Raw genomic sequence first — 27,584 nt, 5'->3', positions numbered from 1 at the left:
CCCTGACCCTTTTCCCTTTTTGGCAGATGAGGGTGGGGGCTTTTATATCATAGTAATATTCAGAGGCCACTCCCATCTCTGTGCTTGGGATAGCCTCTGATGGTGCTTGGACAACCGTGTGAAGCTGAGGATTGAACCCAGACTCCTGCATGTGAACTACATGCTCTAGCCCATTGGGGTGTCTTCCCAGACCCTCCTTATTATTAACAAGTGATCCCATAAAAATTTGTGCTCCAATAACTCAAAATTTTTCGAAGTATTTGAAAGCCTGGTATAGCCCAGAAGATCTGAGGCCCATGACACATCAGCAGCCACGAGTATGTTTGTAAGGTTTCAAGTCAGTGGAGTTTTGAACATGTGGAGGTATTTAATAAAAGCTCCAGCTTTTAAGACACCCTTCTTTACTGACATTTAAAAACATGGAAAAGCAGTACAACTATTCAGCTTCAATAATTTTACCTTTAAGTCAGAACTCACTGTCTTAATTATTTCGGCTGTTCTTAACATATTTCTTACCTATAAAATGGCAGAACTTTATGTAGGTTAAAACATTCACCAATTGAATTTCATTTACATAGCAGTATCTATGTATCTTGCTTTTATTTTTTTTAATTTTTATTAGTGAAACACCATGAGGTACTACATGTATCTTGCTTTTAAAGCTTTATTATTTTTTTGTTGATGCCACCAAATTTGGTTATAAAAATTTAAATGTTAAAAAAATGAAATTAGGGACCACAGAGATTATATATATAGAGATAAAGTTCTTGCATACCACTCACCAATTCCTCATACCACACCTGTTTTCTCTGACCCCACCCCCCCCAGGGGTGACTCCTGAACATAGAGACATGAGTAAGCCCTGAGCATCACTAGGGACAAACAGAAAAACAAACATAAATAAATAAAATAAAGAAACTAGGCTTTGATACATAGTAAACATGTAAAACCTAACATGACCCAAGTACCTCTTGCTTACAAATCTCTTCCAAAATAAAATTTTTTACCTCATTGAACACTTGGTTTAAGAGTTGGCTCAATATCAGAGAACCAATCTTGCAAGCAGACTCTGGGGTCAATCCCCTTTACCATCCACCTATAGCAAGTGCAATCATGGTAGTCGTGTTGTCCGGGGCTCCCAGAACTACCCCACAGGGTGTGATCTCTGGTGGATGTCAGGTGTGTAGGAGCATCACAGATGAAGTGTGTGATCAAACATTGCAACTAAAACATGTAAGCCACCATCTTGTTCTCTTTGGTTAGTAGGTTAGTGCGTGGGTCACACTCAGCAGTGCTCAGGGTTTATTCTTAGTGCTGAGCTCAAGGATCACTCCTGGCAGGCTTGAGGAACCATATGGAATTGCAAAGGATCAAAGCCGGGTCACCAGCTTGCAAGGCAAGCACCTCACCTGCTGTACTTTTTTGTTGTTGTTGTTGTAGCCCCTACTATCGTATCGTGAACCTTTGCAACTAGTAATTTCTACCCAACCTACTCTCACCCTCCTTCCTAAGTCTGAAGTTTGAAGGATTTTCCAATGTCTCCCCACCAAAGGGATCTGCCTTATATAGATATGTTAAAATGATGTGGTAGGAGCCAAAGTGATAAGATAGCGATTATGGCATTTGTCTTGCATTGCGGCTGATCCAGGTTCAGTCCCTGGCACCCCACATGGCCCCAGAGCCCAGGTGGGAGTGATCTCTTATACTGGCATGATGGGGTTGAGGTCAGGAAAACTGTACACATGGAATTTGATCATGGCTGATTGTAAAGTTGGGTGCTGTAAATAACTTTATAAACTACGGTACCTCAATAAAAAAATTTTTTTTAAATAATAAAATGACATGTTTGCCCCATGTTATTGAGAGGACAGATTAAAAAGGGTGAGTGGAGTCCATGACCTAGCTCTTCTCTAAGAATAAAACCTTCTCCCTGGGTTTCAGTAGGCAGAAACAAGCAACCCCCTTTAGAATCCAATTTCAGTGGGCGAGATAGCGAGCAGTTAGGGAGCTTGCCTTGCAGGTGACCAACCGATTTGATTTTCTGCACCCCATGTGATTTCTCAAGTCTTGCCAGAATTGATCACTGAGCGCAGAGCCAGTAGAAAGCCCTGAGCATAGCCAGGTGTGGCCACAAAACAAAAGCACTGTAGCACTGTCCTCCCGTTGTTCATCGATTGGCTCGAGCGGGCCCAGTAACGTCTCCATTGTGAGACTTGTTGTTACTGTGTTTGGCATATCGAATACGCCACTGGTAGCTTGCCAGGCTTTGCCTTGCGGGCGGAATGCTCTCGGTAGCTTGCCAGGCTCTCTGAGAGGGGCGGCGCAATCAAACACGGGTCACCTGGCTGGCCCTGTGCAAGGCAAACACCTTACCGCTGTTCTATCGCTCCAGCCCACAAAACAAAAGAATAAAAGAAAAATCCAATTTCAAAGCATAGTTTTCTTTACTGTATCTTTGTCCAAAAATAGAACTAAAATTTCTAACTTTTAGAATAGTTTAAAGACTGAAGACTTATAAATTGAAGGTATTGAAGATTCCTCTCACCACTATCTGTCTGCTGCTAGGTATATAGTTAAGAATTTGCTAATGAAAGCCTTATTGAAATATATACAGAATAGCTGATGTAACACCCAATTCTGAAAAAATAATATAAGAAATTTCTATTCGAAATAGCTGTTAACAATCTCTCCCAGTCTATTCCATTCTATCCCAATCTCTTCCACTATAAAAATAAGCCCCTGCTCTATTTTTGTGGCAGTAAAACACCCCCATTTCCCTTTTACTTTTACCCAATTCCCAGTGCTCTCATGACTTGATTTAGTAACAGTCACCTATATCTGAAGACAGATTTTTGGCCCCAAGGAGTTGCATGCAATAAAGGTCAAATAAATTCACTTACAAATCTCATAAAAAGAGGTGAAAATACTTTATTTCTCATCATACATGAGAGGGGAAAAGTGCATATAAGGATCGATTGTGTTTTGAGAAACGTTCTGTTAGTAAAAATGGAATCCTTGTGGCACAGTTTATGACATAGTGCCTTTAAGATTCTCCAGTGTGATAAAATATTCTCTGTCCCTGTTCTAGGCTATTTTTGATCGGAACCGAAAAGATGAATTGCCTCGGTTGCAACTGGAGTGGATCGATAGCATCTGCATGCCCTTGTATCAGGTAATCTTATTTGTGAAGGGCTGCTGATCCTAGCTGAGCCAGATCAGTGGTAAGCGTCTCTATAGTTTTGCAAATATTTGCTTTAATAGACCATTCCAGGGTAGGTGTGCATGTAGCTAGGAACTCTGGGTGTCAACTTCGGGCCCTTCCTGGAAGAGCTGGTAGTAGGAGGCTGGAGACCTGGGTTCTCTCCTCCTGACACATATTCCACACAGGCTACATAGCTCTCAATCGTTTCCCAAACTGTGCCCCACAAGTCTGCAGTCATGCCAAACAGACACCACCTCATAGAGACTTATCAATTCCAGTGTCTGCGGCCTCCCAGGAGCAGTTCAGTATTGAATATTCCAAGAAGTTCCTTAAGGAAAAAGAAAAAGGAAAGAAAAAAATTTAACTTTGATTAATTTTGAATTTCTCCAATATTTTATCTGCTTTAATTATTTTCATCGTGTGAGGCACAAGGGATTCATGAAATGTGGTTTTCTGCTCCGACCCCATTATGTGTACCATGAAGTGTTATAAAGCTCTTTTCCATATAAAAAAAATTCTACCTTTTGGGCCAGAGAGATAGTACAGCAAGTAAGGCACTTGCCTTCCATGCAGAAGACCTCTATTCAATGACCGAGACCACATAAAATCCCCCCCTCCCCCAGCATAAACAGGAGTGATTCCTGAGTCAGAGATAGGAGTAAGTCCTGAGCACAACCAGGGGTGGCCACAAAACCAAAAATATATAGTTTTTAAAAATCTTTCTCTCTGCAATGCCTGTCCCAAGGAAGAGGCACTCTTGCTTTCCAGTCCTACTTGGCGTTCTGACTCCTGCTTCTGGCAAGGAGACAAGTGTCTGGGGCTCTGAATGTTCATGCTCCTCTTTCTGAGGATGGATTAGAGCTGGCATCAGTTAGCACTACAGCTTAGTGTACATTGGCTTTTAATTCTCTCCTAAGCCTTTGCTTTCATGTATAAAACCTGGCGAGTTCCTTACCCCCCACCTAGCTCCATCAGCCTGAGCTGCTTTTCTAACTTCAAAGGGAGAAACACATGCAGGGCAAACAGGACCGCTTCAGTTCCTCACTCTGTGCAAGGTCATTAAAAACACACTATTGTTTTTTAAGGACCTCACAACCATTCAGTTTCAGGCTTAGCTAACACTTTGTGTTTGGCACTCTAGGAACTGCTGAGCCCTGTCATGTTACACTAAAAGAAAAAAATCTAGGCCGCCCATTTGAAATCCAAATGTGATTTTTGATGACTATAAATAAGGTAAAAGGTAAGGTAAAGGCCCTCCCGTTGATCGTCAATTTGCTCGAGCGGGCCCAGTAACGTCTCCATTGGAGACTTTGTTGTTACTGTGTCTGGCATATCGAATACTCTCGGTAGCTTGCCGGGCTCTCCGAGAGGGGCAGAGGAATCGAACTCGGGTCGGTCATGTTGGCCGCTTGTAAGGCGAACGCCCTACCGCTGTGCTATCGCTCCAGCCCGGAGAAGCTGGCCGGAGCCCCGGGGACTATAAATAATAAAAGTAAATTCATTCTTTTGTGTTATGTTCTCTACTAAGTACACAATAGCGTAACATCAAAGTTTTTAAAATAATCAGTAGTAAATTATTGCAGTTATAAATGAAACAAAACCTCTTATGTAGTAATGAAAGTTCGAGGTGAGGGTGCGAGTGTTTTGGTTGGTTTGGAGACCACACACACTCAGGGCTTACTCCTGGCTGTGTGCTCATGGTTCACTCCTGGTGAGGTTTCTGAGGATCAAGTATGATGCTGGGAATTTGAACCAGGTCCTGCTGTGTACAAGGCAAGTGAGCTACCTGTTGTATGATCTCTCTGGCCCTATCTGGGTTTTTTTTTTTTAAGTCAAGAATGAGGCATCCTTTATTGTAAAAGGATCCAGTAATGTCCACCTGCCTGCTCCTGCCATCCTCTCTACCTGCTCACTGACTAAGCTGGGCCCCAAAACACACAGCCGACAGCCACTGGGTCAGGTAGGCCTTGATTTGCTAAGCCGACTATAGATCACACTGAATTATTTTTAATGCCATCAGTTTCATGTGTAAATGTATGCAATAAATGGAATAAGTATATGTTTTTTGAAATTAAAATTTCCTTTTGGGGCTGAAGCAATAGTACAGCAGGTAGGGCATATTTTGTCTTGCATGCGGCCAACCCTGATTCAATTCCCAGCATCCCATATGGTCCCCTGAGCACCTCCAGGAGTAATTCCTGAGTGCAAAGCCAGGAGTAACTCCTGTGCATCGCTGGGTGTGACCCAAAATGCAAAAAAAAAAAAAAATAAGTTCTTTTGCTGTGAATAAAGCCTCAGGGGATGAAGCTAAATATTAGAGGGAAAAAGGACTGATACAATTTTGGCACAGGTTTGCAAAGCTACTTTGGAATGAACCCCAAGCCTTCACATGTTTCGTACATCATTAGCTATAGTAAATGCTGGTGGGGGAAGGGAAACCCTTGTGCTTTTCTATGTTACTTTAATTTCTTCATTATTAATTCACAGTCATTTGTGCTTATCTATACTTCTGATTAAATACTCTGAAATCTTCAAGTTATAAAAGAAAGTTACTTTCATTTAAGCTGGGAAATGGCAGGTTCCTGGATGTACGGAGCAATATTGACATTATCTGCCAGTCTTGATTTTTCACATCCATTGAATTTACTGCTCATCCGTAAAGAGAGAGGGGTTTCTGTTTCCACCTGCAGGAAATTAGAGTGTGACAAGGTTGAATGAGTCCCCCTTCCAAATTATCATTGTGTTCCTTTTACCTGTGCCCTGGTTTTGGAGTTGTGACCTTTTAGTTCCCTACACTTCTCATATTCTGTATGCCAAACACAGTAACAGTTGTCACAATGGAGACGTTACTGGACCCTCTCAAGCAAATCGATGAACAATGGGAGAACAGTGACAGTGATACTTCTCTGCTGTCGTTTCCTCTATCATCTTTTCTTGTTATTAAACTAACTGGGGAGAGTCATTGCATGCCGAAGAGGAATGTGGAAAAAACTGTTTGTACAAGGCTGTGTTCTTATCTGCTACTTTATCTTCTCAGTTAACAAAAAAATATTAATCCCTTCTTTTTTTGAATGGGGCATTTAGAATCATACCTGGCAGGACCAGGAGATTTTCCAGGATCTGTGCTCAGGAGTGACTTCTAGCTTTGCTTGGGGAACCATATATGGTGCCTGGGCTTCAAAGCAGGGTTTGTTGCATGTACGGCAAGCACTTTATCCCCTTACTATCTCTCTGTCCCCAAATTGTGCTCACTTATAAATTATTTATAATCACCTCCCCCAATTGTTTTCTGGTTTGGAGGCAGTATCTGGAGGTGCTCAGGGCCTATTCCTGCCTCTGAGCTCAGGGATCACTCATAACAGTGCTCAGGGAACTATATGGGGTCCCAGGAATTGAGCTGGGATTGACTATATGCAAGGCAAACACCTTAACCCCTGTGCTAACTCTTTGGTACTCTCCACTTTCCCCATCCTCTATTTTTAAGTTAAAAGTTCTTTATCAAGTTTTGAAACCAGCATTTCAAAGATCCCTTCAATTGAAACTTTGTGGAGTGATCGTAAGTACTTCTCTAAGAGCCCCTACTTTATTCCTTTTCGTGTAATTGGTTTTTTCCTGCTCTTTAACTGGGTATTCTCAAAGTAATTGCCAGAGCTGTCACCAAATTGGGATCAGTCACTGGGCCGACACAACCCTGGAGGCAATCAGTCACCATCCAAGGAATTCCACTAATGAGACACCAGTGACAAAGACAAAGAGCTCTACAGGGATTCAGGTGGTGACTGAAGGGCCAGTTTGGGGTTTTGAGCTTGCAGGCACAATCCTAAGGCATCTGGGGGAGTAGAAGGTCTATGAGAAAGTATGTAGGAATGCCAAATTTGATTGAAATGATGTTGCCTGATTAGGTAGCAAAAGAACTCAATGTGGTCTTGATAAATCCACTTGGGATAGGGTAAAAGGATAGATGATAATATATAAGAAACAAAGACTGAACCTTCTATTAGAAAGCATTCTGCCTCCTGAGTGGCATTAGACCTCCGGAGAGCCTAAAGTCACCTATGGACAGAGCTGTATCTCCTGGCTGGAGAAGCCTTATGGAGAGGAGTCTGGAGGGGGTGAAAACTCTCCAAAGACAGTCAGTGGGGGAGGCTATTGGGTGCAAAGCAGCAGAGGAACAGGACAGGGGAGAGGGGAGAGACAGCTGGGCAGGACATACAAAGAGGACTTTCAGGCAGTATTTTTACTTCATTGACTTTTACTGAATAATTTGGCTTTACATTCTGGTTTTGTGAAAAGGGTTGTGCTCGTCAGATATCAAAATCAAGTTCTTTGCACATGTTCTCCAATTGGATGTGTTTTCTCTCCTCCAAGAACTGGGGAAATGTTGTGTGGTCTCTCAGGGCTCAAAGGGCTTTTTATGGGTTTTTAAGTGGGAACGCATACCATGGGCACCTGGGCATGCTGACTGCGCATTGCAGGTTACACCAAAACTCTTAACTCAGGGACAACTTCAGTTTCCGGGCAACATGTGCTAATGTTGAAGGAAAACAGAAACGCTTCCTGCCTTCCAAAGTCTGCTCATATTGGAAATTGTAGGAAAAAACATAATGAAAATAAAAGGCAAAATAATGTCTCTGGTAGAGAACAAAAGATTTAAGATATTAAAAAATTATATGTATTTTCTTTTCTTTCACATGAATCATTTATGAGAAGTGTGCTAGTTAATTTTTTACAGGGGTGATAAAAATTAGAATCTTTAAGTGTAATTTGGAGATCCTTTGTTACTTAAAAATAACAAATTTCTGGGAGGAAATCTATTATTAAATTATCTAAAAGCTCAGGACTGAATAAAATGACAGAAAATATATAAAAATTTATAAATGGGGGGCCAGAGATAGTACAATACTTGCATTTCATGTGGCCTCCCAGGTTCATTCTCTGGAACCCCATACGATCCCCCAACACCACCAGGAATGATCCTTGAACTCAGCAGGGTGTTTTCCCCCCAAAAGCTCCCAAAAGTATAAATAAAACTAGAGGATAGGGTAAGAACCTGCAGAGTCATCCTAATCCAAAGATAATTGAGTCATAGGGAGCTGTTTGTATACGTGTGTTATAAGAATTATAAGTGTACAATTCTCTAGAACTTGCTTATCTTTTTAATCTTATGGGTCTACACTTTTCTTTAAATAAAAAGAAAAAAGGGAAGGAAGAAAGAATTTGATCCTAACAGGCAGAAGTGATTCATGATTTATCTGTGACAGCATTTTAATCAGGAAGCATATAAGGAAGCCCGGAGTGGGCAGGGAACCATCAAAGCGTGTTCCCCAAGAGAAGACTAAAGTCCTGGTTAGTTAGCTCTGTCCTAGCAGGGTATCTCACAGGAATACATTGACATCTGATTCCTTTGCTTTCTGCTGTCTTTGCACCCTGCTGGGGATCCATTAGCCTGCTGCTCAACATCTTTGGAGGGAGGAAAAATAGAAAGAAAGAAAGAAGGATGGAAAAAAAATACCCATCAAACTTTGAAGTCACTGTGGTACCAGCCTTAGGGATAAACAGAAAACCTGATGTCGCAGCTTCATACTGAGCTGCTTCTTGCACGAACAAGCCAAGTTTCTGCCCTTTATTTCTATTCACACATAATCAAACCTCAGCATACCTAGATTGCAGTGAGACACGGGGACATCTTATGTGTGTTATGGACTGAGAAAATTCATTTTTATTCGTCACAGAATCAGATTTGCAGCTCATCCCAAACTGCGTCTTTATGTTGGAGCAGATTTTTTTTCACAAATTGATGTCAAAGGGTTTGAAGTGGACAAGCACTAACCAGAGAAATTCTCTCCATTCCAAAAGGGAAAAAGACTAGAGTATTATCTCTTTTTACAGTTATTAAAGGGTCTCTGCAAAAGGCAGGATGTCATATGTTATGGTTATTGTAACTTTTTCTATTTTTGGTTTGGGGGCCACACCCAGTGATGTTGAGGGCTTGCTCCTGGCTCTGCACACAGGAATCACTCCTGGCGGGTTCAGAGGAACATAAAGGATGCCTGGGATCAAGCCCTGGTCAGCTGCATGCAAGGAAAATGACCTACCCACTGTAGGATTGCTCCAGCCTCTGATTATTGTAATGTTAAACTTTTCTTTCTGTATTCAGTTGATAGGGTTATTTTGGGAAAATGCACTCTACTTAACGCAATTATGAATAGGCTATCTGAAAAAAGAGAGAAAACTTTAAAATCACACTTGAAAGTGTAAAGTCTAGGAATTAGAAATAATCCATTGGAAAAGATAACTAAGATGCTATTTCAAATAATGTTTGTGGGTACCAATAAAAGTATCTTAGAAATGATTCAGTATTCCCAATTGAGTCAGATCTTGTATCCAATTTTTGGGAAAAAAAAATCAATGATGAGTGACAGAGTGACACGATGTAAATAGGAGATAAAAAAAAAGAATGAGATCATGTATAACAAAAACAAAACAACCCCCCTCCCCACAAAAAAAGAAGACTCAAGAAAGAAAGGAAGGGAGGGAAGAAAGAAAATGTAATTTTCTCATATCACTGTAATTTACCCATCTGGCTACACCTTTTCCTGGCAATGGGATAAGGTGGAGAGCATTCAGGGATTGTTACTTAAATTGGACAATTCAAGTATTTCAGTCTGTTGGGAAATAGGTCCCTGGGGGATGTTTACTCCCAGTCAGAGCTATTCCTTTTCCCTGGCTGACATCTAGCTGCCAGGCAAGCTCACCTATCCTAAAGGGTCTGCGACCTTATGGGGAGAAAGACCCCTCTATTTTAAAATAATTTTTTAATCACCTGAATTAACAAAGAGACTATAAAATCCAGCTTCCGGAACTGCGTGGCCGCGGAACATCTTATCAGGACATCTTTTTTATGACATCTTATTATCTCATTCCTACTTTGGACAAACTTGCAGGCTATCCGAATGTAGCCTGCCCACAGGGCAGAGTCTGGCAAACTCCCCGTGGCGTACCAAATATGCCAAATACCAGTAACAATGATGGGTCTCATTCTCCTAAAGAGCCTTGAATATAATCTCAGGGCTAGGATGAAGGAGACGTTACTGGGGCCTGCTCGAGGCAATCGACGAATAACAGGATGATGAAATGAAAAAATGAAATGAAATCACCTGAATTACAACGCTCCACTGTAATTAATTAACTTGCTGGAGTGATAGCACAGCAGGTGTTTGCCTTGCATGCGGCGGACCCAGGTTCGATTCTTCCACCCCTCTCGGAGAGCCAGGCAAGCTACTGAGAGTATCCACCTGCAGGACAGAGCCTGGCAAGCTCCCTGTGGCGTATTTGATATGCCAAACACAGTAACAGCAAGTCTCACAATGGAGACATTATTGGTGCCCGTTCGAGCAAATAGATGAACAATGGGAGGACAGTGCTACAGTGCTACAATGTTCCAACAACCCAGTCCCTTCACCAGGGTCTACTTCCTTCCTCCTAATGTTCCCATAACCTCTGACCCCGTAGCCTGCCTTTATGGCAGGCATTTTCCCCTCACCATGTCAGGTGTTCCCTTCCCTGACCTACCCTCGCACCCAGTCCAGCGGCAAGTTTCCTGCTGGAGACACTGAGGCTCTCTAATGGGTTTGATCGGGCCCCACGGTGGCCCCTGTGTGTAAGGCTGGGGAAGTGGTGCCATGGATGTGGCGTCAGGCACTGCCTCCAGCTCCCGCTGCTGAGGCTCGTAGACTCTGACGCTACCTCTCCAGATAAACACGGCCAGCTGCGTGGTCTATTCCCGTCAAGCCTTCTTATTCTACCGAAATTCCATCGTTTCCCTGAATTAAACTCAGATTCAATGTGTACACCACACCCACACCGAGAGCTTCACCCTAAGGAGTAGGGAACACAGAGGCAGGACACTCATTTCTGTTTTCATTCTCATTTTGTTTGTTTTGTTTGTTTGTTTGTTTGTTTGGGGGTCACACCTGGCAGCAGTGCTCAGGGCTTTCTCCTGGCTCTGCATTTAGGGATTACGCCTGGCGGGACCATATGAGATTACTTGAACCAAACCCTCTGTACTGTCTCTCTTGGCCCTCACCTCACTTTCTTTCTGCTCCCTTTTCTCTTTTCTCTCTCCCTCCCAGTTTTTTGGCTTCCTTTGCCCCTTTTCTTTTCCCCTTCCCAATAGCCACTTGGGATGTTTTGAATTTCACTTCCTTTTTCTGATAGGAACTGCCTTTTTTATGGTATCCTTGTTGCTCTCCTCATTAGAATTTTTCAGTAAAACCGATCGTCTGATTTAGTCAGGTCTGGTTCTTAGACTCAGAGACTATAAAAATCAGATCCCGGACGAGAACAGTGCAGTCTGCCCCCGCGCCTGGCTGTTCCTCGCCGGGGCCCGTTGGAGGGGAGCGGGTTGAGCTTTCCTCCCCGCCCCGACCAGGGCTCCGGCAGCCAAAGACCTCCAGGACCAGACACCACCATGCTGAGACCCCTCTCCGCACACCTGAAGGTACCGGCAGAGGGACAAAACCACGTGGGTTCCGGGGCCGAGATCTCCAAGCCTACTCGAATTGGAGTCGAGCATCCTCCACCCAGATCCTCCAAATTCCAGTAGGCGGGGGTCACACCCACCACCTGGCCCCATGGCGCCGTGTAATCCCATCAGCAGCCAAGACTCAGAGACTATAAAAACCAGATCCCGGAACCAGATCCCGGAACATTTTATTATGACATCTCATTCCTACTTTGACAAACTGGCAGGCTACCGAATGTAGCCTGCCCACACGGCAGAGTCTGGCAAACTCCCTGTGTCGTACCCAATATGCCAAATACCAGTAACAATGATGGGTCTCATTCTCCTAAAGAGCCTTGAATATAATCTCAGGGCTAGGATGAAGGAGACGTTACTGGGGCCTGCTCGAGGCAATCGACGAATAACAGGATGATCTGTGATCTGTGATCTGTGGTTCTTAGTAAGATGGGAGTACTGGAATTTCAAAATCCTCTGTGTGTGTGTGTCTGTGTGTGTGTGCGTCTGTGTCTGTGTGTATCTGTGTGTGTGTGTTTTAAACCACACAAAGCTAGCATGGAAGGTAATTCTCTCTCAAGCTAACCGTTTGTTGTTTCTAGTGGAAAACCACTATTTGCTGAAATGAGAGATGGCAACTGATGTAACCGGTAGGGATGACAGGCCTCAAAATATTTCATATTTTTGTCCTTGTTGCATATAACTAGACTTACAGCTGAGTGTTGATAGTAAAACCTGCTTACTTCAAATTTCTCTATAAACTGTTTATCAAATAGGGATGGAATAAAAATATAAACATGCAAAAATACCACTCTGGGTGCCCCAACAGGGGAGCTTAAGTGTGTAAGACCCTAGGTTCAGTCCCCAGCAGCCCCATCTGCCTCCCACCCCAGCTCTTCTGAGAATAGTCTCTAGGTCATTAGCTATATAATTGAGCCAAGAGAGATAGTTCAACGGCGAGACATTTGCTTTGCACGCAGCCATCCTGAGTTTGAATCCCAGCACCCCTTGGTTCCCCAAGCCCTGTCAGGAGTGAGTACTGAGCGCAGAGCCAGGAGTAAACCCTGAGCACCTCTAGTTGTGGTCCAAAAACAAAATTTTAAAATAAAAAAAAAAAACAATAGCTAAACAGTGCCTTTGGGGCTCCTCCCAAGCAGTGCTCAGATTTAGAGTCCTAACTAGCGATTCCTGATCAGCTGACTATGAGTTCAGCTCAAGGACTCTAGGGCACAATGCTGCTCGGGTCCCGCAGTTCCAGGGATACACAGCCACCTCAGTGATGCCAGAGCCTCCAGGACTCCACCCGACAATGCTTGGGGGCGCCATGTGGTGCCAGGAATCAAACCTGGGCACAATTAGGCATGCACCCTGACTGCTGGAGCGATAGCACAGCGGCAGGACGTTTGCCTTGCATGCAGCCAACATGGCCGACCCGAGTTCAATTCCTCCGCCCCTCTCGGAGAGCCCGGCAAGCTACCGAGAGTATCTCGCCCGCACGGCAGAGCCTGGCAAGCTACCTGTGACCTATTCGATATGCCAGACACAGTAACAACAAAGTCTCCAATGGAGACGTTACTGGGCCCGCTCGAGCAAATCGATGAACAACGGGAGGACAGTGACAGTGACCCTGACTGCTATACTATCTATCTCTCAGTGTCATTTTTATGATATATATATGTCCCTCCATTATGTCATTTTTACAATATGTATGTCTCTTCCAAACTTCTGTCAAAATTGTCTTCCTTTTGAAAAATATCTACACATGGTGGTGGCAGAGGAGAGAGGGTGACTCCCCTTAAGTGAAATAAGTTAGAAATCTTGTTCATGTTTAGGATGTAAATAAATATAGCAGGGGCACAGATAATATCCAAGAAAAACAAACAAACTTAGACTCTGGGTTACCAAAGGAGGTGGAAGCTGAAAGGGTCCAGTGGCCAGTGGTGGCAGGTCAGGGAACTGTAGTGGTGGGTGTGGTGGTGACACTGAACCACTAAAATATATAAGTATACTTGTTCTCTTGCAAACTGATATAACCTCGATTTAAAAGAATTGAAAGATAATTTTTTTTACAAATAAAACATGGTCCTCCCCCTGCTTAAAAATTTCAGGAAACTAACTCCATCATCTGTAAGATACCTTCCAGAACCCTTTGTTCCTTATTCTGATCCCCTTTAATAGTGGGTCTCATTCCTTCCACCCATTTCTCGCCTGGATACACTTTGCTCCAAACCAGACGACTTACTAGTCCTCTAGTCTGACTTCCCTTGCCTTTACTCCTTTGCCTTTTTAAAAAAATTCTTATTAGTGAAACACCATGAGGTACAGTTGTTGACCTTACAAATTTTTGTGCTTGGGTTTCAGTTATACAATGATCAAGTACTCATCCCTCCACCAGCGCCCATTCTCCACCACCACGGGTCCCAGTATCTCTCCCACCTCCCATCCCCCCATCCCACCCTGCCTCTGTGGCAGGGCATTCCCTTTTGTTCCTCTCTCTCCTTTTGGGTATTGAAGTTTGCAAAAGAGGCATTAAGTGGCAGTCATGTTTGGTCTATAGTCTACTTTCAGCATGCTTCTCCCATCCTGGGAGGATCCTCCCAACACCCTTTATTTGGTGCTCCCTTCTCTATCTGAGCTGTCTTTCCCCTAGCATGTGTGGCTGGCCTCCAAGCCATGGAGCAAAACAAAATAGGAGACTAACACTCCTTTGCCTTTTGTCTAGAAGATGGTGACCCAGTCTGTCACTTCCTCTGCCTAACCTTAGCACCCATCCCATGTCTGGACAGCACCCTCTCCTCTTCATCATCGCACACTCTGTATTATGATGTGATTTCTGTCTCTCTTTTCTACAGACTAGTTTCTTGGCACCACCATTTCCTGGTACCTAACACAGCACCTAGCACATTGTAACAAAGGTGAGCTGAACAAAGGAATGAAGAAACAGACGAATGAGTAATGGCATGCAAATTGCAGAATGAAAGATACGCAGTGAGATGTATGAAGTAGCTTATAATATTTTAAATTGTCACCTATAAATATATAAAACCTCTCATCAGGAATATGCACTGTTATAGCCTTGCCCATAATCTGAAGTATATGGCCTATGATATCCTTTTAGAATGTAGTTTAGTTCTCATCATGGTTGAATTGACCCTTAATTCTAATGCAAAAGACCAGTTTATAGCCATGAATTTTTCAGGGTTTTGACTTTTTAACAAAAGGGTAGTTGATGTACCTCATGGTGTCTCACTAATAAAAATTTTAAAAAAAAGAAAAAGAAAAAAAGAAATTTCTCAGAAAAAAAAAAAGAAATTGCTCAGAAAAGAAAAAGGGTAGTTGAAATTTTCTTTTATCCAGTACTTCCAGAAAATATAATCTTCTTATTATTTTAATATTCAAGTTAATAGAGTTAACGTACATATTTCAAGGAACTATATTGCATATTTATGCATGATTTAAGTAAGTTATAGTAAAACACTATTGTGATTAAAACATAATAATCCATTTAGGGGGAGGACCATACCCAGAAGTGCTCAGGGGCCTCATCCAACATTGGCAATATTCAAACAGGGTCACAACTGCAGCCATATGCAAGGCAAGCACCTTAAACTTTGGATTCTCTCCAGCCCTAAAACACAGTCTTTCTTAGACTTAGAAGACTTTTCATCTTATGGTCTCTAATAGTTCTTAAATGCAAGAAATGGTATGCCTTGGAGGCAGGGGGAGGGTGGGAAAGGGGGTGTATATTGGGGACATTGGTGGTGGAGAATGTGCACTGGTAGAGGTATGGGTGTTTGATCATTGTATGATTGAAACTCAAACATGAAAGCTTGTAACTGTATCTCACGGTGATTCAATTAAAAAACAGGAAAAGATAATACTGTGCTGTGTAGGATAAATTACTAAAGCAGGGAAATGAGAATTTTAATAAAAGAACATCCAAGATTTTGTTGCTTATTACACCATGAAAGATGTGTGGCTGGCCAAGGTGTCTCACACCTTTGACTATGTCTCGTATTCTTGCAGAATATCTGATATGCCAGGATGTTTGGTTTTAAGGAGATAGATATCTTTCATCTTCAGAAATAAATTTGGGTTAATAAAACAATGAGCTTTATGTCTTTTTGTGTAAATGAAATGAACTTTAATTTGTATCATTTTATGCAACTTAAAAAAAAACTTTTTTGTGGTGGAGGGAAGTTGACACTGGTGTGGGTATTGGTGCTAGAATATTACATACCTAAAAACTCAACTATCAATAACTTTAAAAATCATACTTTTTAAATTAAATGTTAAAAATTTAAGTAAAAAAATTTAAAAACAGAAAACCTGGTTTTTATATATCACTTCTTAATCTATTCCTATTCCTATGCATTTTGTGAACTCAAGCTACCATTATGCATTCATATTAAAATAGCACATTAGGGGCTGGAGCAATATTACAGTGGGTAGGGTGTTTGCCTTGCACACGGCCAACCCGGGTTCGATTCCCAGCATCCCATATGATCCCCAGAGCACCGCCAGGAGTGATTCCTGAGTGCAGAGCCAGGAGTAATTCCTGAGCATCGCTGGGTGTGACCCAAAAAAGCAAAAAGATGAAAATAAAAAAATAATAAAATAATACATTATATGACACTTTCTACCCATTTTCCATAGCACAGCGGTAGGGCGTTTGCCTTGCACGCAGCAAAGATGGCCGACCCGAGTTCGATTCCTCCACCCCTCTCGGAGAGCCCAGCAAGCTACCGAGATTATCTCACCCGCACGGCAGAGCCTGGCAAGCTACCCGAGAGGTATTCGATATGTCAAACACAGTAACAACAAAGTCTCATGATGGAGACGTTACTGGGACCGCTCGAGCAAATCGATGAACAACGGGAGGACAGTGACAGTGACCACACCATATTTGATGGGGTTCAGACAGTAAGCAACAAATCATAGCTATATATATATATGCTTCTTGGAGAGCCCTGCAAGCTACCAAGAGTATCCTGCCCACACGGGCAGAGCCTGGCAAGCTCCCCATGGCGTATACGATATGCCAAAAAGAATAATGATAACAGGTCTCATTCCCCTGACCCTGAAAAGATGAATAAAGAGAGGATGCTAAAATCTCAGGGCTGGGAGAAATAGAGAGGTTATTGGCACCTGCTTGAGTAAATAGATGAACAACGGGACGACAGTGATATAGTGATACAGTGATTAAAATGACCAAAAAAATACAATCTATACTAAAACTTTTGAGGGCAGAATTTAAGGTAAGATATACTCCTTATGCAGTTGACCAGAACAAAGAACTCTTTCTAAGAGTGTTTCTATTTTGGAATCAAGGAGTTAAAATTCATTTAACCCAAGTCCATGCAAAATTTGGAATTTTGCCCTTATTTAAATTACTTTATAGTTCTTCTAGGCAGCATATTTGAAAAGCCAGTTTACCACTTCTTCACTGACTTTGTTAGAAGTCCTCCAATTTTCTTCAAAAGGAAAAGAAGGGAGGGAGTTAAGATGAGAGAGAGAAAAGGAAAGTTCATTTTTTTAACCAAGAAAAGAATCCCATCCTCTGAAATATTCCTTTTTGCACTCTAAGTGCTTCTCCACATTTTCTAGAACTTAATGTTTATTTGAAGGGTCAGCTTTGTTTGAGCTCCTGGGAAGTAAGGCATGAGATAAACATAAAACACTCTTATTATGCAATTGTCAAACAGAATTTTCTGTATTATTCTAAATGTTTCCTAAGAGAATTCAAGCAGGCACTATCTGGATCCTCAGCTATTGCTGCTCTTATATTTAATTATCATAGCTGCAGCTGTAAAAATATTAGATAAATCACTCAAGGTGACTTGCCTCTTCCTAACAAGCAGACGGAGTCATAATCAGAGAGAACCAGGCACCAATACAATAGCAGCCCAATACTTAAGTCAGTTGACCCAGTCCAAAATGAAATTCAAAACTGCTATCTGACTTAAGTTTTTGGAAAAAGAGGATCCATGTTAGAGACCTATACCTAGCAGAGTATTTTTAAGCATACTTTTCCATTGAGCTGACAGTGTTTGAATTACAAATTTAAATTTACAAAGTACTCTTACGTGCAGGATTTCACTGAATTCTAGCTGCAAAGGAAGAAGATAATTTCATTCTGGATCCTATGTCTAACAGTCTAGGTTTTACCTGTAGATCGTGAAATCTAAAGCAATGGACTTTGGGTGAGTGAAGTAGCTAATATAAACAACAGAGACAGTGTTTAAGATTATGTCTCTCAGCCTTCTTTGGCTGCTTTCCCCCCACTGTATTGCCCAAAAGAGGTCAAAGGTGATTTCACTCTGCCTAGCATAACACTACTTTTATAAACATCCCCTTTAAAACAAAAACAGAATCCTTCAGCGCAGGAGCAAATGGTGACCTGAAGAAGAGCAGTATCTCAAGGACCAACTGAGCCCATGGATCCCACTTTATTATTATGAAAACCTTGTTCAGAAAGAGTTTACATCACACTGTCCTTGGTCTAGCCCTTTCACAGGTAAAATGAATGAGGTTACCAAAAGAAAATGAAAGACTCATCTTGCTCTCACTACTGATCCTCTTGATAATTCCCTTAACATAAAACAAGCCTTTTTCAAAGAGATAGTATAGTGGATAGGGCCCTGGCCTTCATGTGCTGAGTGGGGTTTAGTCCCCAGCATTCCATATGGTCCACCAAGCCCTGCCAGGAGTGATCCCTGAGTGCAGAGCCAAGATCACCACTTGGTGCGCCCCCTCCCACCCCCCAAAAAAGAGCTTTTTAAAAGATGGAAACTATTTTGGCAATAGGAAGAGAATGAAAGAACTTTGATACCCATGGTTAAAAAAAAAAGATCAGATTGGGGCTAGTGAGATTGTATGTTGGATAGATAGGGCACTTGCCTTGTATGTGGCTGACCTTGATCCCAGCATTCGATATGATCCACTGAGCTTACTAGGAGTGCTCCCTAAGTGCAGAGCCAGGAGTAAGCCTGATGTGGCCCCAAAACCAAAGGGATAAAAAGAAGACGAAAAAGAAGAAAAAATGCAAAATTCCCTGGAATATACTTTTAGTAGAAGTGGGGTGCTGAGGCTGGAGTGATAGCATTTCTTGCACTCAGCTGACCCAGGTTAAATTCCCAGCATCCCATTTGGTCCCCCGAGCACTGCCAGGAATAATTCCTGAGTGCAGAGCCAGGAGTAACCCCTGTGCATTTCCGGGTGTGACCCAAAAAGAAAAAAAAGAAGTTGAGGTGCTGTGAACCACTAGTGAGGACTCAGAAGGAAACAGGGAGCACAATAGAGAAAACATATACTGCTTCTAGAATACTGAGTTGTCCAGAGTAGATTGGTATGAGAAAGTTGGGCCTTTCATTCTTCCTCAGATGACCCTCCAAGCTTTAATCAACACATAAATATATTTTCACCCATGTACATGTGAGTGTTCTGCTTTGATCATTTAACTGACTCCCACATTTCTAACATAATTTTTACATTATCCTTTGAAATTGTTGTCGTATTCTGATCAATTAACTCATAATTTATTCTTTCATTTTCTTTTTTTCCCCTTTTGACTAATAGAGACAATTATGTTGGGTATTTGCAGGAGGCAGAGGTGGGGAAGAGGTAGGGGAGGGGTGCTTTGCAGGGAATGATGCATACCCAGTTGTGCTTAGGGCTTACACCTTGCTCTGAATTCAGGGATTACTCTTGCCAATGCTCAAGTAACCATATTTGGTTGCTGAAAATAAAAATCAGATCTGCCATGACTGATAATACACAAGTGCCTTATCCCTTGTATGAGCTCTCTAACCCTAATGAAGACGATTTTGAATTGCAACACTTTTTTTCAACAGTTTGTTTTATTTAATTATATGATTACAATTAGAAATAAGAAAGCTGGTTTTTTTAATGTATAAAATCTCAAAGTCAACAGATCTACTATTTTTTAGATAAGATATTCTAAAATATTAGAACTTAAAAGTCAAGGAATGCCCTTGATTGTCTGCAGAAGGGTAAACCAATAGGATGGGAACTTATAGCTGCTCAGAAGGAACTGATGAAAGACTCAAGACCTGAAGGACCCAGTACAGCCAGAGAAGGGACACTTCTTTCCTAAGCTGCCTTCAGAGTGCAAAAACGTACAAAAAACAGGGTGGCTAAAGACAGCAGAAATCTATGGTCTCATTCTAGAGGATACAAGTCCATAGTCAAGTTCTCAGTGTACTCTTTCTTGCTTCCTTCCTAACTCTGCCTCTCTCCTGAATTCTGCTGGCATCAATGACCTTTTGATTCTTCCACTTGTCAATGTGTCACTATAATTCTGCCTGTCCTTGTGTGCCATTCTCCCCTTGTGCCTCTCAGTCATTGTGTCTTATTATTATTATCATTATTTTATTAATGAGTCATGATTTACAAAGTTACTGGTGGTTGCATTTTAGGCATACAACACCAATCCCTTCACCAGTGTCAAGTTCCTTCTGCCAGTGTTCCCAGATTCCCTCCCTATTCCAACCTTCACCTCATCCCCACCTGTGAGATTTGACAGGTACATTACAAAGTTTCAGTGGTTGATGCTTAGATCTCATGTTTGCAGTTCTCTTGAATCTGTTTCTTGGGTGTATGTCTATCCTCCTCACTCATATCACTGCTATAACTGAAGTCCTGATGCCTGTTAACCCATTATTTCTTATTTTCTTCTTGCCCTTCATTTCTTTCCTTTTCTGACTGTCTCCTTCTGAACACTGTAGTCAAAGTTGATCTAGGCATCCCCCTTTTACTACAATACATTTCTTCATTTAGTAGTCTATGTTCCACAGATAAGTGAGATCACCCTGTGTTTGTCTTTCTTCTTCTGGCTTACTTTGCTCATCATGATACCTTCCAGTTCAAATCATGTTGCAGCAAATTGCCTGATTTCATTGTTCCTTGAAGCTGCATAGTATTCCGTTGTGTATATCTACCTTTACTTGGCTTCTTCTAAAGACATCAGCTATTGAATTGAGGACCTGCACTAATCTGATATTGTCTTCACGTTAACTTTGTTATTCTGCGAAGATCTTATTTCCAAATGCAGTCACGCTCACAAATCCTGGAGGTTAAAACTCAGCAGCTTTCAGGGTTAGGCAGGAGTGGCAGACCTAATTCAGTCTTTGACAGTTTGGTTGAAGCCTGAGTTTGAAAAATGGGATCCCAGGAATATCCTGCATTCCGTGCAGCCAGGTAATAGCTGCCAATTTGGGAGACCAGAAAGCTCTTCTCTTGAATGACCACATACCCAGCAAGCAGACATACCCAGAAGCAGAAAAGTAGCATCTTCAGAGATACCACTTCTGGTTGTCTTGCACAGCTGTCTCTGTCAACAATTGCTTCCCTTTTCTGCAGAAAATCCTATTCTTTTTTTAAGCATCTGCTCAGGTCACAGGCTCCTTGCAATGCCTCTTTGTGTCCCAACAATAGGTAAAATATCTCAGCCCCTTTGCTTTTCCCTCTAAAGTACACTCTACTGGACCTGGAGGAATAGTGTAGTGGCTAAGAAAGAGCATCTGCTTCGCCACTTCAAATCCCGGTGTCCCACATGTGCTGAGTATGATCCTGACAGCTCTGCTGTTCAAACCTGGAAGTCCAGCTGTTTGTGATCCCTGATGCCACAATTTCCAATTTTGTGTAAGCACTACCAAAAAGGAGTATGGCAATTTCTTTTTCAATGTAATCCTTTTCACTAGGAAATGTGATTTCTGGCAGGCACTTTTGGGAGCACTGCAGCTATACCAAACAAGTACTATAGTCATAATTTGCGTGTCTCCAAGTACTTGTGGAAGCAGCAAAACTAAAGGAGCACAAACCTGGGGAGCACCCAGGCCATCACCCCCAGGCATGTGTGCATTGCAAAAGATACCCAACATCATTGTCATTACAAGGACACCACTGTGTCATTACAGCAATAGCATCCACAAGAAGAACAATGGGAAGGGGAGAGGGGAAGGAACCATACATTTTTTAAAAGACTGAAGTAGTAAAAACACATCCTATTTATTGGCGTTCATTGTCTCAATTACACAGAAACACTAAGGGCCACTAGCCTCCACTACCCTCATTTGGGAGTCCCCATCATACTACCTGATGCACAGGGCCAGGAGAGTGACAACAAAGGAACCAGGAAATGCAGATGATAAAGTTGCTACTGGGAAGCTCTCACGTTCCCTCAGTAGCTGGAGATTTCAGCAGGCACCCCCAAGTATCCTTCTTTCCTGCATTAATGTGTGGTGGGTATGAACATTTCTGTCTTTATTTCATGGTTGGGCTGGAGCGATAGCACAGCGGTAGGGCGTTTGCCTTGCATGCAGCCAACATGGCCGACCCGAGTTTGATTCCTCCGCCCTTCTCGGAGAGTCCGGCAAGCTACCGAGAGTATCTCGCCCGCACGGCAGAGCCTGGCAAGCTCCCCGTGACGTATTCGATATGCCAAACACAGTAACAACAAAGTCTCCAATGGAGATGTTACTGGGCCCGCTCAAGCAAATCAATGAACAATGGGAGGACAGTGATATACAGTGATATTTCATGGTTGAGAGCCTAGAGAGATCATGTTTGTTGCTCAGAATTATCCAGTGACTTAGTGGGAGTTTCAGCATCTGAAGCAATGCTACTGACAAGCAAAAGGAGGAATCAACTACGAGGAGAAACTGTAAAATAATAAAAGGAAGAATTGATTCCAAGACTCTGACTTGGTATGTCATCTATGATCTTAGTGATGCAGATGGTCTGAATAGTTGACAAATCAAAATAGCGAATAGAGGCATAATGAGAAATAAATAGAGGCAATGAAGGAAGAGTAAGATGAGGCAATAAAGGCTGAGTATTTTTAGCATCCTCTGCCAAATCTGCCCTCTGTGCACACAAAGCCTAAAAGCTCATGGACCAGAGAGATAGTGAAGGTGGTAAGATGCTTGCCTTGCATGCAATCCTTGTTCTATGGCCCCCAAACAAACAAAAAACCCCTAAAACTCTTTATCCTTAGGCTTCTTTTTTACATACTTCTTTTTATTGCTATTATAGTTTAGATAACATGCTTATGATATTAAAATATTGACTTTCACCTTCTTTCTATTGTTATCACTAGTTTATGGGCTTGAATGAGAGAACACCACTATGCTACTTTTGTTTTATTTTGTTTTGTTTTGTTTTGTTTGGGGCCATACCCATCAATGCTTAGGGCTTACTCCTGGCTTTGTGTTAAGGGGTCGCTCCTAGAGGTGTTTGGGGGCCGTTTGTGGTGCCAGGAATCATACCAGGGCCTTCCACAGCCAAGGTAAATACCTTATTTGCTGTACCATCTCTTCAGCTCTAACTCTGCCACTTTTTTTTAAAAAAAGAAAAAACATATTTGGCATTATGGTATGACTTTCTTCTTGAAGCAATGGAATTGGTCATTTATATACACTTTTCCAAGCATATGAATGAAAGGAGATGAAGTATGTGGAAATATTTGGGAAGAGTAAACATCGTAAATTATAACTTCCAGACCTGTGAGTCATCATTATTGTTTTTTTTTTGTTTGTTTGCTTGTTTCTTTGGGGGTTGGGGTTGGGAGGATGCTGTTGGACCATATCCCATGGTGCTCAGGGCCTTCTCTGGCTCTGTGTGAGAGAGTGGGCATCGGAATTAGCTCCCCGAGGTACTCAGGAGACCATGTAATGCTGGAGATTAATCAAAGGCCTCTTGCAATCAAATGAGCTCCACCCGTTAAGCAATCTCTCTGGCCCTCATTATTATTGTTTTCATTAATAATTCTCAAAATGCTTCAGCAGCCTCTGGTTTAAATTTGGATAACAGACAAAATGTCTGTCTCACTAAGATATCATTCAGTTAGTAATAACATTTCTTGAGAAATTACTAAGTCCCAGTTACCAGACTGATTTTCTGAGCATTATCTGATTTAATTCTCTTAGAAATATCAAGCCAGTATATACTACTGGAACACTAAAGTGAACAAGAAGATACATTTTTTTGTAAAGTAAAACAGATTTTACTTGGAAGGTCTTAGGAAAGGGAAGGAGAGAGGGAAGGGGGAAGGGGAAGGGAGGGAAGCGGGGGAGGGAGGGAGGGAGGGAGGGACGGAGAATAATGTGGAAGATACATTTTTAATCTGTGAAAACTGAGGCTGGACAGAACTGGCCCCAAAATACATAAATATTAAGTGATGAGTATTAGATGTTTTCTGCCTTTAAATCTGAATTCATAGCCAGCAGGACCTACTGCCTTCTGAGATAATGCACGCAGAGGCTTGAACACTGTACAAATCTTAAGGTGATTCAACTTAAACAGAAGCAACAGGCCTTGTAACAGTGAAATATCTCCTGGAAGCAAGCTTGATGATGGTCTCTAAATAAGGAAAGAGAAAGCAAGAGAGATCAGTGTGGTGGGCTTGAGAGAGACAAAACTAGTTAAAACCTGAGTCTCTGGACTTCTGTTTAGGGTTTTTCCCAATGCACAATAAAGCATGAAGCCTGTTACCTCAGAGTTTTCAGAGCTAACCACAAAGGATAAAAGAGAAAAAGGGAGAACTCTCAAGGAGTCCTGTTAGGGATTTTCAACATGTGGAAAGCAGATAGAACAAGGGAATCTGTTTTGAAGACCAGAATGGTGAACCCAGATGCCTCCAAAAACAGGGGAAATGGAATGAAAAGTCAGCAAACAAGGTAGAAAAGACAGCCGGGAGAGGGCCTGAGAAACTGAACAGAAAATCTGAAGGAAGATAAATGGATAATTTAACAGCCATTCAGTTTTTAAGAAAGACAAAGAGCAAGCTACATTGCATCAGAAAAGGCCTAGAAATGATGATGGATGGAGCCCTTCAAATGACTGGTGAACACAACAGAATCCCAGTTGCCTGTGCAGTTCCCAGCTGAGGGCAAATTTGAGGAACTAAATAAGGATATGAGACTGATACGGATTGAAGAGTTTTTCACAATCTATTTAATGGCCAGGCAGAGGACATTGATCGCTTTTCAGAGGAAATGTTTAGGATCAATGAGGTAGTCAGCCCTGATTTGTGATATGAATGGGTGAGTGGAGGGAGGGGATTGTTTATACATAACATTACTGTGACATACACTTCGGTGCTAAAATGCTTTTAGAATTAGGGAAGTAAAGCATGAAAGTACTTGGACCTTTTTGAAATAAGCATTTCTCTTTGTTTTAAATCCTTGTCCTCACAGATTATTTATTTATTATTTAATCTTTCTAACACAAAATCAGAGATTGCTTAGTTCTCTTATCCATTTATGGTAAACTTCTTAAATTTAAAAAGAAATTGTCAGCCTACTTGTGCTCATTAAGTAAAATTCAAAAGTTACAAAAGGCATTAGAGAAAAGTGATGATTCCATATAGACCTGATCCCTGAATCCATTTCCTCTCCCGGAAATGGATTTCAAAAGGAAATCACATTAAACCAAATTTCTGAGTTTGCCTCTAAAGACCTCAATGTAGGAACATAAACATAAATGTAGGGTGTTTGACGCTCCTATTGTACTTCATGTTTATGCACTGTTTTACACTTACATGTACATTGTGTGTATAGATCCACAGTGTCATACATGCACATATACGCACATAAACAAAGTTTATATCCTGCTTCATGCCTTACATACATGCCTTACTATTTTACACTTGATGTACTTTTGAGATTATTCCTTTTCAGGGTTCATATTGTAGCTGTCCTTTTTTCTTTGGATAGCTGTATCATGCTTTTAATGATGAATAAATTATTTCACCATTAAATATTCATTTGTGGATACTGATGTTGTTGCTAATAGTTTGCTACTATAGACAATGTACAACTAAGACCTTTCTAAATTATAGCATCTTCACTCTTTATTTATAGAATAAATGCGCAAAAGTAGAATTACCAAGCATTCAGTATCCTATCCAGGCAGTTTAGATTTAGAGAAGCATTACCACCTTTATCTGTGAGGTTACAGCCAATTTATATTTCCAACAACAAAGTCTGAGTTATCTGTTTCCTCAAATTAACAATGTGTTATCAAACTTTTTAAGTCATAGCAGTGTGAGAGGTGCAAAGTTGATCTCATTATAGTTTTAACTTGCATTTGCTTTATCACAAATGACTCTGATAATATTTTTAGTACCGATTTACTTGCAGACATTTTGTTTTTGTTTTGCTTTAGTTTGGTGTTTTACTATAAACTAATTTTTCCCTTAATCGGCACAATTTATCTGTAGCAAAAACAGCAGCTATTTTTCTAAGGTTTCTACTATTTATCTTTTCACTTTATTCTGTGAAAAACATATATTGATTTTTATTTTGTCAAATTCTTAAATCCTTTGCTTCTTATTTTTGTCATAAATAAAATGACTTTTTAGTTCTAAAATTATAAAATTAAAATTTTTATGCGGTGCGAGGGATCGAACCCAGAGCCTCACACATGAAAGGCAAATGTTCTACCAGAGCTACATTTCTGGACCTTAAAATAAATTTTTTCACAAAACTATTGTATTTTAGGACATCAATTTTTATATCTACGTGCTTAATTTATTTGGTGTTGTTTAGTCTTATTGGATGTAAAGAGTAAAGTCAGAGTCCACTTTTGATTTATTAGCTGACTACTCATTTTTCCTATAAGCTTTTTGGTTTTGTGTTTGGTTGGTTTTGGGTCATATTGGCAGTGCTCAGGGCTTACTCCTGGCTCTGCCCTCAGAGATAACTCCTGGTGGGTTTAGGGGGATCACATGGGGTACCCTGGATCAAACCCAAGTCAGTCATGTACTTGTCTGCTATACTTTTGCTCCTGTCTTCCCATCAGTTTTTGACTAATCTTCTACTTTATGATTTAAAAGGTCACCTTTGTAAATGTACTAAATTTCTTTCAACATGATTCTATTTTTAGTCATTCTATTCTATTCTGATCTGCCTAATCATACGATTTCTATTAATATTTAGCACAGTGGTAGGGCGTTCGTCTTACAAGCGGCCAACATGGCCGACCCGAGTTTGATTCCTCCGCCCCTCTCGGAGAGCCCGGCAAGCTACCGAGAGTATTCGATATGCCAGACACAGTAACAACAAAGTCTCCAATGGAGACGTTACTGGGCCCGCTCGAGCAAATCGACGATCAACGGGAGGGCCTTTACCTTTTACCTATTGCTTTGTAATAAATTTCCATGATAAACCTAATTTTACCATCCCATACTCTTTCAGTATTTTCTAGATATTCTTGTATTTTTTTCATATAAACTCTAGAATTTTATTCAAAGAACAAATTGATTTTGTCTTTTTTATTAGGATAATTATTTAATTTCAAGTGGTGAGTGTTTGAGGAATAAATTAATATAACCCCCCATATTAAAAAGATTAAAAATGTTGACCATTATGAAATTTTTTAATTTTTCATAAAATTTTAAACTACACTTAAAAATGTAGTAAACTATTTGTGGTATTCCACTGTCTTCACAAACATAAACTTTTCCCAAATCTTAGTCTTTTGGAGGGAGTTATCAATGTAATTAAAGAAAGCACATTAGCATAAATATCCACCAGGGTATAAATAGCAGACAAAGAGGACAAAGAGCTAATTGTATTATCTACTTCACAAATCCAGTGGTATATGTAAAACTTCCTTTATCTTCTCAATCTTTCTCTTCCAATTTGCATTTTTATTATGTTTTAAAATTAAGGGGATCTCCTTACCACATGGAGAAATACAACCAAAATAAGAGAGGATTTTTGTCTCCAAGGTTCTTTTACTGAAAACACAGCACTGTTCATACATACTTTAGGTCTGGCCTTCTGCAGAGCTGAGCATTGGATGCACCAACTTTGATATCTCCTTCATCACAAATCTTAG

General features: G+C 41.1%; 1 protein-coding gene across 1 annotated transcript in view; it reads left to right on the top strand.

Annotated features, from left to right (window-relative positions):
* The window catches only part of PDE11A (phosphodiesterase 11A), a 461,319-nt gene that overhangs the window by 416,200 nt on the left and 17,535 nt on the right, over window positions 1–27,584 (top strand). Inside the window, exon 19 of the mRNA XM_056110237.1 lies at window positions 3,089–3,172. Within this exon, the coding sequence (XP_055966212.1) occupies window positions 3,089–3,172 (84 nt within the window). The remainder of the gene's footprint in view (window positions 1–3,088; window positions 3,173–27,584) is intronic.

The sequence above is a fragment of the Sorex fumeus genome, unplaced genomic scaffold, assembly GCF_029834395.1.
Source record: "Sorex fumeus unplaced genomic scaffold, SorFum_2.1 ptg000009l, whole genome shotgun sequence".
In the NCBI taxonomy this organism is placed as follows: domain Eukaryota; kingdom Metazoa; phylum Chordata; class Mammalia; order Eulipotyphla; family Soricidae; genus Sorex; species Sorex fumeus.
This window is presented reverse-complemented; position numbering and strand designations above follow the sequence as displayed.